Below are 11,019 nucleotides of genomic sequence, written 5' to 3' on the forward strand. Positions count from 1 at the left end.
TTTGGGCTTCCGAAAGCGGATGATGTCAGGAAACAGTGGTTGCAATTTATTTTTTAACTCTGTTCCTGAGCATTATAACCCCAATTTGCTATTGTGTGCTGCGCATTTTACTGAGGACAGCTTCCACAACATGAGGGAGTACAGTGCCTGTCGGATTCGCCCAAAAAGCTTTTGTTGAAAGATGGAGCAAGGGGCGTTGCAGTAATGAAACACCATCTAAGCTGTTCGCCAATCACAACACACTGGGACAGCTAACCAATCACAACACATTTTGTTTTTCGGAAGGCGGACCTTCATCAAAGCCGGAACTAATCGAGCCATTTGTGCCAGGATGGGGAGAAAGGTATTTTAATAATGTAAATTATGTGAAAAATAATGCGTTTTCCGAACCACCAAGCATGAGAGCATGTTCTAGTACACCCCCAAAACATAATCAAGACTTTGTAAAAGAGCATAATAGGACCCCTTTAAAACTTAAAACAAACAAGCAAACAAAACAGAATAAAAGTTCAAATGTGCTAACTGTTAGACGAAGAAGTTGAGGAGTATCATGTGCAGTCAGATGTAAATGGCCACACCAGGGGCCTCATTTATAAAATGTTGCGTATAAACCGTCCTAAATTTGTTCTAAGATAATTTCTCAAAAGTGCTTAAGTGCGATTCAGAGAAAACGAACGTGCGCACAAAAACACGTGCGTACGCCTCTCTTCCAGATGTGACATTTATAAATCGCAAATGATCTTGAAATTGTGCGTAGCTGACTGGTGTCAGATCTCCGCCTTGTAAATGCCACCTAATTAATATCATTACCATATAAAAGAGCACACGCCAATATTCGAATTTCTATGCTTGAGAATAACGAGCACAAAGAAAAAAATAAACTTTATTGAGTCTGAAATTGAGGTCCTGCTGGCGGAGGTAGAGGTTCGTGCGGGGACGCTTTTTATTTAGCCTAATAATGAGTAATTATTCAGTGGACAAACGATGTGTGTGTAGTTATATTTTTTCTATTGACTTAACAAAATTACTACTTCTAGAAGCAACAGAAATAATAATTATAATTATAAAACCATTAGGTTTCCAAAAGTAAGAATAAACTACGACTTCAAGTAATTTTCAGTTATCTTATAGTAAAAAGGGAGCCATCCTACTTTTAAAATCACTTGCTATGACAACTAATCAAAAGTTTAGTATCACGAAATTCTTGCAAAACTTTAAAAAACATTATTGAAAGAAAAATCGGACGTTTCATATCATAATAAAATTAGTTTACTAATGCTGCTCAAATGTGCCATTAATGTACTGACACAAAAATATATAGTGTATTTTATACAAATATAGCTGATGTAAATGACAAAAACAAAGTTTAAGGCTGATATCTCTATTAATTTTCACAGAAGCAAAGCAGCAGATGTTATTGAATAGAATAGGCTATATTAAAACCGTTATTGCATGACATAGGCCTATTCTTATAGGCTACACGTTTATGCTTTTTTTTCTATTTTACGCATTAGTAGTAAATCAAGACTTCACAAGTTCTCTTGTAAAATAAAATAATACAAAACAACAACAACATGGAATAAACTGTGTAAAGAACTCTCAACATTAGGCTACTAAAAAGGTCAATTTAATCTCGCAAAAACTCCCGTTAATCAAAAAAAATGACTACACTGCACAATTAATCTCTTACTCTGCATCTTCGTTGTTTATGATGAATTCGGTGCTTGCACGTACTTTTATTATTATTGCAGCTTAGATGTTCAAATAGCTGCAGTACTCCGACTTTGCCACAAGGAAGAGTGCGTACGCCTGCTAAGACACTGACGTAGCGGTAAGTACTTTTCCACGTCAAAGACCGTTTTTATAAATATGAACGTTGCCGTGGATTTTAGTGTATGCACACTCTAAGATCAAATCTGTACATACGCACATTTTATAAATGAGGCCCCAGGTCTAGCATTTTAGTCCAAATTCAAATGATATAAGTTAAAATAGTTCCGATTCGCTTGCAGCTGCAGGATTCTCAGGTTGATTAAATATACTTGGTTGGAGGAAACACGGGAATGTCAAGTCGTCAAGCTGGAGCTGCTCACCAAATCTTCACATCCTTAAGCTCTAGATCTCCCACAATCTCTATCACATCCACGCAACTTAGATCCTGCACACGGTGCTTGTAATTCAGCTGATGGAACCCGTTTACTGCCACTTTATACTCCTGAGCCTCGCACAGGATGATCATCTGCCAGGGAAAACATGAGGTCAGAGGTCACAGCAAGCAAGGAACTGATGAAATATTTAACCCAATCATGGCCTCCATCCTGCATTTTCAGAGAAACACACTAAAACCAAGCCATCGTTCTCTAAAGTCAACACGAATCTGCATTTGTAAGCCAACTTATTTGACATATTTCCAAGTTAGGACAAAGGCTCCGTTTTAAACAAAATATTTGAATACTGCCATTTAAAATGGTGATTCTGGTCTCCACACAAGGTATTACTTTTCACATAATGCACTGAATTGATATATCCTTCTAATTAGAATTATTAATTCTAATCAAAATTAGTTTTAATTAACTAATTTGAATCAGTAAAAATCGGACATTCCGTAAACATTAAAACCAATAAAATAACCACTACAGCATGATACAAAGTAAATATAACATTGCCGTAACATGCACTACTATTAACTAATTAGCATTTTACATTACAAATAATGCCTAAAAAGGAATTATATATATATATTTTGTCACCATTTACCCACCCCAAACCTGTATGAGTTAAACACAGAAGATGATATTTTGAAAAATGTTGTAAGCTACATATTTGCTAGTCCTCATTGCCTTCCATATTATCGAAAAAAAAAATACTATGGAAGCCAATGGAGACCAGAAACTGTTTGGTTACCCGCATTCTTCTCCTTTTGTGTTCAACAGAAGCAAAATTCATACAGGCATGCAACATACCGGGTTTTTATTGTTGAGTGAACAGCTAACAGGAAAAGTTGTTATATTATGACGAATAGATTCTCTTTGGAATAATGCTAATGTAATGAACCAGGAATGTGCATTAAGAAAATATTTCATGTTGATTTTAAATTTCAACAGATGCTCTCATTTAGTGACAAACAAGGTCTTGTACCTCAAAGTTTTGCCCGGGTGAAAAGGGAAAGCTGGGGAGGGAGGTCTCCTGAAGCCCCCAACAACCAGACAGGAAAGAGTTTCTAACGAAGGAAGCCGGTTTGAAACGAAGGTTTAAGTGAAAAGCAATGTCCTCCGAGTTACTGATGCGCAGGTTTACAGCGAAACTGTGGGGATAAAGGAAGACATGAAAGACATCAATACATTATTAAAAGGGTTAAATGGGTTAAAAATGACAAAAAGCATGTATTTTATATATCTAGAATATTCCCGTGGTGTTCCTGATGGTTGTTTTCTTCGCATACCTCTCTGGGGAACCAGAGATCTGCCCCTTCACCATAATGGAATCTCCTGGACTCAATCCTTTCGCAAGTTTGCTCTTAAATGGAAGACTCTGGAGCGAAACAGAAACGCATCTTACAATGGTTTCAAATTCAGCACAACAAAGACAACAACCACGATAATAATTCTCAGCTATGGTATTGCTATGCAGTCATTTAAGGCTGGTATACACTACACATCTTTTAAAATCGGGACAGACACTTGCTGACTTTGTAAATGGTTACAAAGAAAATCTGGGCATTACACACTAAATGACTGAGGATCACACAAAAAATGAAAACAATGTTTGTTTTAAAACTGACTCAAAATATCAAGCATACTTGAAATCCTCCAACTAGATGGAATCATAGGCTGAAGCTAAAAAAATTTTTTTTAAATCATATAAAATGTAATTTTCTGTGAAATCTGTCAAGCTCCAACTGCCTAAATTTGCATCGACTCATCCAGACGGCAAATTGGGGCAAAAATCTGTGCAAAAGTTGTGAGGTGTATTCCAGCTTTAAGGTGTTCCTAACAGACTTTTCAAATCGTTCCCAAAGAGGAAAAAAAACACAAAAATGTGCACCTCGTTACAAGGAGATGCATGAAAAAAATGAAAACAATGTTTGTTTTAAAACTGACTCAAAATATCAAGCATACTTGAAATCCTCCAACTAGATGGAATCATAGGCTGAAGCTAAAAAAAAATTAAAAAATCATATAAAATGTAATTTTCTGTGAAATCTGTCAAGCTCCAACTGCCTAAATTTGCATCGACTCATCCAGACGGCAAATTGGGGCAAAAATCTGTGCAAAAGTTGTGAGGTGTATTCCAGCTTTAAGGTGTTCCGAATGCATTGCAATACTGTATGATTGCCAAGGTGTTGCTAAGCCAGCTGTTAGGGTGTTATAGGTGGTTCCCAGGGCATTGTTAGCTGGTTAGAGTTTTCAGATAATGATTTTATGATAAGTGAAGAAACCCAGAGAACCGCTGTAACCACGCCATTGACAAAATGTCCTTTTTCTCGTCATGCTTGGTTAGGACAAAACTCAGATTTACACTCAATTCACACTTCTACCTAGTAACAAGTTGTACATTTTGAAGACTTTCTTCTGCATAACACAAAAGAAGAATGTTGGCAACCAACAGTTTTGATTACCAATGACTTCCAAGGTATGGACAAAATAAACACTGAGACATATATCTTCTTTTATGTTCCACAGAAGAAATTAACCGGGAAATAAATCAGGGTGAGTAAATGATGACAGAATGTTGGTCCCACTTTATATTAGGTGGCCTTAACTACTATGTACTAACATCCAAAAATAAGTACAATGCAATTGTTGTGTTCGTATATTGCAAAACACTTTTGCTGATGTTGAGGAGGGTTACTGGTAAGATTAGGGACAGGTTCGGTGGTATGGGTAGGTTTAAGAGATGGGTCAACAGTGTATTTATAAATGTAATTACAGAAAAACAATTACAGATGTAATTACATGGCATAATTTTTTTACATATAATTACAATGTAAAAACATGTACACAATAAGTGCATTGTATCGATTTATTCATTTAAATGTAAGTACATAGTAGTTAAGGCCACCTAATATAAGGTGGGACCCAGAATTTTTATTTTAGGTGCACTATTGCTTGTTTGAAGTATGACTCCTAATTCATAAACAACAGTTCTAGTGATGCTTGACTTGGCAAACGCCATTAACAACAAGACACAATACACTATATCTTCTTGTACTCTACAGGTCTCTAATCAGTAAGGTGCTTGCTGTAAAGGCCTGATTTAAGGGTCAAAGTAACCAAATAATGCCAATGTCCTGGTTTCTGTCCAGACTGTGAGGCACCCACTTCCATTTGATTTCAATTATTCTGAAATTGAATTATCCAGTATTATTTGGATATAAACTGGTGTCGCATGTGAAAACAATTTACCCAGGTTTGCCCTATGGTTAGAGAGTTGGGCTCATAAACCAAAGGTTGCGGGTTCGAGCCTCATACCGGCAGGGATTGTGGGTGGGGGGAGTGAATGTACAGCGCTCTCTCCACCTTCAATACCACGACTGAGGTGCCCTTGAGCAAGGCACCGGACCCCCAACTGCTCCCAGCAAAAAAAAAAAAAATGGCTGCCCACTGCTCCGGGTGTGTGTTCACGGCGGGTGTGCACTTTGGATGGGATAAATGCAGAGCACTAATTCTGAGTATGGGTCACCATACTTGGCCACATGTCACTTTCACTAACATGTACTCACCGTGTCACCTGACTCCGACATGACTGACTATTGGATGAAAGAGGAGGGAATGTCATAATTAAACAGCTTCAGCTAAACGATCTATTTTATATATAGATATAAAATATAGCAAAATATAGATACACATCAGTTCACTAACAATATATATATATATATAATTCTGAATGGTAAACTTTTGAACAGTACTGTATTTTTCATACATACATTTAGAGAGAGTGCATATACCATATATAGAGAGAAATACACTACTGTTCAAAAGAGGTCAGTAAAGAATACTTTTGTTCTTTTGAACGTGCTATTAATCAAAGAATCTTGAAAAAATAATATTAACGTTTCCACAAAAATATTAAGCAGCACGGCTGTTTTCAACATTGATAAAAGTAAGAAATGTATCTTGAATACTGAATCAGCATATTAGAATTATTTCTGAAGGATCATGTGACACTGAAGACTGGCGTAATGATGCTGAAATTCAGCTTTGCCATCATTTTAAATCATTTTAAAGTACAAAACATTAATTTTAAATTGTAATGATATTTCACAATATTACTGTTTTAAAGGCACAAGTTGTAAGATTGTTTTATTAAAATACCCAAAAACCACTAGAACGGTGTTATATATTTTGCAGACTTGTGTAATTTTTCAAAAACACTTTCGAAAACTGATTCGGGCTGACTAGCAAAACAAACTTGTAGCCAATCAGCAATAAGGGGCGTGTCTACTCATGATGTGGAGGAGAGAGCGTTCAGTGCATTATCCGAGCCGAGCGACAGAAAGATAGAGATGGCAGATAAAAAAACTAAAGAGGAAAATGTCTGCGGAACAAAAGAAGGCTAACGATAAGGCAAGAAGTAGGACCCGCGTAAATATCGGATCAGCTTTCCAGCACTGGAGAGAACTCAAGGAGCGGAGGCCTGCAATCGGACGCCGAGGTTGCTTTGTTTCTTCTCGATAGATGAGTAACACCGTGTCTACAACAGCTAAAGTCTGCCTACACTGGACGCGATCAAACGACCGTTGAAAACCATTTGAAATTTGTGTCAGCAAGTCATAAATAGAACCCGGCAGCAGTTTTCTGTCGGGGATTTGTTGCGCCGCGCCGCTCACGTCCGATGTAGACGTGGTGTAACATTGGTTTTGCTTTGTTTCACAGAACTAATTGTTGCCTGGGTTGCATACGTATGTGTGGGGCGGAGCTATCAAAATAGGGGAAAGACCCTTTTGGGGTAGGGGCGTGTTTGTTTTGGTGATTTCAAATATCAACATTGGCTACCAGAAATCATTTACCCCACCTTTAATATGTTGTGCGTTTTAATAGACAGGTGATGACCGCACAGAGTAGCATTATAACATAACTTTCAAACGTATCTAGTATGATAAAACAGCGCTGCTTTACCCCACATACGCACGACCGGAAGGAGCGGAAGCGCTAAAGTGTGGCATAATAAAAGCTACACTGCTTTCGAGCCGTGTGTCACGCTCGTCTCTCATTAGCAATTGCTTCAGCGGCCTCGTTTTGCCTCGACTGCTTTCCGCCTCACTCTGCTTCATACTACGATGTTAATAAATCTTTAATACATTAGCTCATCCATAAACATGATTTCTGCCCGAGTCCCGTAGGATTGCGTCGGCTATGGGGATGAAGACGACAACTCCCATGATTCCACACTCAGTCACGGCGTCATCAAACTACGCCTTTGTTTCTTTGTTTGTTTTGAATATGCGCCCTCTAGCGGTGAAATCTTACATATTGTGCCCTTAACTGCATTTTGATCAAATAAATGCAGCCTTGGTGAGCATAAGTAACTTCTTTTAAAAACATTACAAAAATCTTACTGTCCTCAAACCTTTGAACAATAGTGTGCATATACTGAATATAGAAAAAAAGCAATATCAGAATAGTCACTTACATAAGGCTGTGATCTTTTGCTTGCAACTCCATTTGAAGGTGTTATGGAACTCTAAAAAATATTAAATGAACACGTTTATCTCACAAAATGCAATCCCTGCCACATCATAACAAACAGTAAACATACTGGCCTGCGTTTCCCAAAAGCATCATAAGTTGATTGTAGCTCCATTGGTTTCAATGGGTCTTACGATGCTCTTAGGAAACACAGCCCTGATTATGTACTATATACCTCTGACCTGTAAAACAAATTATCTGCTACTATTCACTACATATACCTTTCCTATATATATATCTGTCAGTCCCATTAAAGTTTCATTTTTCGGGCTACTTTTTACATTTAAATGCAAATCCAAAATCGTTCTTAAAATGTTTTAAACATTTAGGCCTGGTTTCACAGACAGGGCTTAGACTAAACCAGGATTAGGCCATTGTTCAGTTAGGACATTTAAGTAATTTTTATAAACATGCCTTAGAAAAAACATTGCTGGTGTGCATCTTGAGACAAAACAGAGGCACTGATATATTTTATGATCAGTCAGTGCAAGTTTCTTTCAGTTAAAACAGCTCAGAATTACATTTTAGTCTGGGACTAGGCTTAAGCCTTGTCTGTGAAACCGGGGGGAGGGGGGGGTTATAGTTTTAATAGATAAACCGTTACCTTGCTCACTGAACTGGGAATAAACCCAATGGCTTGAATCTGAACCTTCCCTGATATGGCCAGTGTGTCCACCTTCTTGAGCTCTATCCTGTGCCTGTACTCCAGCAGGTGAGAACCATTTAGCGCCACCTGGAGGGAGTAAAACAATGTTTATCTCACGCGGTATAACAACAAGAAGTAACTTATGAAATGACTGGAATTTGGAGGATCAGCTGAAGAGTGTGTGGTTTCTGCTCCAATCAGCACACAGTGACTTTTTTCTGAACACTTACTCTTGTGCAGACCAACTCATGCTTAATGTGGCATCAACTAAAAGCATGTGAATTGAAAAAAAACACTGGGAAATGACTTGCTGACATCACAGATCTCACTGGCGTAGAACTGTGACATTTTGTTCTTATAACTAAATCTATTTATCTTTAGCACCTAAAGGGACAAGTTGATGGACAAAACATAAGATAAGAGGAAAAAATTATACTCCAAACACTCACAAAACTTATGCATTCCCTCCAGAAACACTGCACTGGCTCACAAACCTTTTACGCTCTCTCACAAAAAAGTATTGTGTTCCCCTGAGAACTCACAAAAACACTGAAATCTAGTTTTTCTCCAAGCTCGTATTATTTCCAACACCAGTTTTGTTTTCGTTTGCAAGAACGCAAAGTTTTGTGAGCGTATACCAATATGTCATATGTGACCCTGGAGCACAAAAGCAGTCTTAAGTCGCTGGGGTATATTTGTAGCAATAGCCAACAATACATTGTATGGGTCAAAATTATCGATTTTTCTTTTATGCCAAAAATCATTAGGATATTAAGTAAAGATCATGTTCCATGAAGATATTTTGTCAATTTCCTAACGTAAATATATCAAAACTTAATTTTTGATTAGTAATATGCATTGCTAAGAACTTCATTTGGACGACTTTAAAGGCGGTTTTCTCAATATTTAGATTTTTTTGCACCCTCAGATTCCAGATTTTCAAATAGTTGTATCGTGGCCAAATATTGTCCTATCCTAACAAACCATACACCAATGGAAAGCTTATTTATTCAGCAAAAAATACCCTTATGACTGGTTTTGTGGTCTAGGGTCACATATATGTCCCTTTAGGGGCTTCTAGGAATTTTGCATTTTGGATCATATTTTGGAAATAATTGGTCAAGACACGATTCAAGATCAAGCTTACTACAGAGTTAAACTCCTTCGCATCCTTGGGATGAAATATTGGTTAGATACAAAAGCAGCAGTATTTCAAATGCATTTATTTCATCTGCACAAAAAAAAAGAACATAAATGCAATATCTGCTTTTGCTCGCATGGACCTCTATACCACTATGAAGTTTTTTTTTTTTAATTCCTCCCCCGACTGCAGCAGCCTACTCTCTTCTACATTCAAGGCAAGGCATGTGGCATCTCAAACAAATCAACTGTTTATATCTACAGAGCCACCATGTTTACACTTTTGGGGGCCGCTTGCTTGCTGCATATTAAGGAGAAATTATTTCAACCTCCAAAAATGACACGCTTCACCTTTAACTTTCTAAAAACAGCTAACATAAAGTCACTTATCTTGTACCATTTTAAGCAAGAGAATGAGATTAAAGTTGGCATCATATGGCAACAGAGATAGATGCCAATAAACAAGAGCCAAACTGATGGAACTCAAGTTGTTTATAACCTTGAACAAATCTTTCTGCACGAGTATGATGATCTCAAAGGCAGCTCCGTGTTGGAAGGGCATCAGGTAGTGGATCTCTTCTTTGCCCCAGCGCTCCTTCTGCAGTGTGTTACAGATGATGTAAGGAGACCGCTTGAAGCGAGGATTAAAATGAAAGGCCACGTCTGCCCGAGGCTTCATGCTGCTCCCGCAGGTCAGGTCAACCTGAAATCTACAAGACATTTGACTGTTTATCACTGTGGACACAATTTAAATGTGCTATAAATACATAGCAGGCTGTTTCTTCAACTTGCACTAACTAACAAATTTCATCTTTATTGTTTTTGTTATATGGTTGCTAACCATCTTGCAATTTTTCGTCATGCCGTCATTATTTATTTTTGCAACTTTTAAAATAAGTTTAAAACTTTAAAAAGGTTACAGGCCGTTTTTTTTGGTCCCTTATCCATGAATGATCTAACAAAGAATGAAATAAACTTAATTTGTGTGTGTGTGTGTGTGTGAAAATTATTTACACTTCTCACAAATTTTTACTGTCCCACAGTTGTTTTGCAATTTTCAACATGACCAACAATTTTAACAAGCATTTTACAAAGAGTATTTTGTTTGGTTAACACGGAGACAACAGCATTAAAGATGAGCATGCTGGAGATGAGATATCAGACATATATTGCATGAAGAAAAGAACATTTTTTTTGTTAATAATAATAATAATACATATTTTAATGTATATCTTTAAGTCATGCAAAAAGTGGAAAGTTAATTAATTAATATAAACATAATAATATACATCAATCGTCTATATTTAAGATACATAAAATGTTAGCCATGAATTAGGCAAAGGAGAAATGTTATTCCAAAAGTGTTTAAATGTTAACAAACATGAAAAAAAACTTGAATATGTATAATTTGAGATGGATAAATTGTAAATTTGCTGCTTTAATCATGTTCCAAAAAGGGGACGCGTTCAGTGACCAATCAAATTCGCGTTTAGAGACCGTGACGCGTTCAGTGACCAATCAAATTCGACATGAGCGACGTGTTTA

At 37.1% G+C, this 11,019-nt stretch overlaps 1 protein-coding gene across 2 annotated transcripts in view; it reads right to left on the reverse strand.

The window, feature by feature from the left end:
- Positions 1 to 1,885: 1,885 nt before the first annotated feature.
- Positions 1,886 to 11,019, reverse strand: part of lgals8a (galectin 8a) — a 10,427-nt gene continuing 1,293 nt past the window's right edge. The window contains exons 3-9 of one of the 2 annotated variants that reach the window (XM_016244317.1): positions 9,974 to 10,184; positions 8,293 to 8,421; positions 7,633 to 7,683; positions 5,723 to 5,749; positions 3,443 to 3,531; positions 3,139 to 3,304; positions 1,886 to 2,239 (exon numbers count right to left, since the gene is read on the reverse strand). In XM_016244317.1, the coding sequence (XP_016099803.1) occupies positions 2,090 to 2,239; positions 3,139 to 3,304; positions 3,443 to 3,531; positions 5,723 to 5,749; positions 7,633 to 7,683; positions 8,293 to 8,421; positions 9,974 to 10,184 (823 nt within the window). In that variant the 3' untranslated portion in view covers positions 1,886 to 2,089. The remainder of the gene's footprint in view (positions 2,240 to 3,138; positions 3,305 to 3,442; positions 3,532 to 5,722; positions 5,750 to 7,632; positions 7,684 to 8,292; positions 8,422 to 9,973; positions 10,185 to 11,019) is intronic. The other variant, XM_016244318.1, reaches the window with a different exon arrangement.

The sequence above is a fragment of the Sinocyclocheilus grahami genome, unplaced genomic scaffold (assembly GCF_001515645.1).
Source record: "Sinocyclocheilus grahami isolate Dianchi unplaced genomic scaffold, SAMN03320097.WGS_v1.1 scaffold714.1, whole genome shotgun sequence".
In the NCBI taxonomy this organism is placed as follows: Eukaryota; Metazoa; Chordata; class Actinopteri; order Cypriniformes; family Cyprinidae; genus Sinocyclocheilus; species Sinocyclocheilus grahami.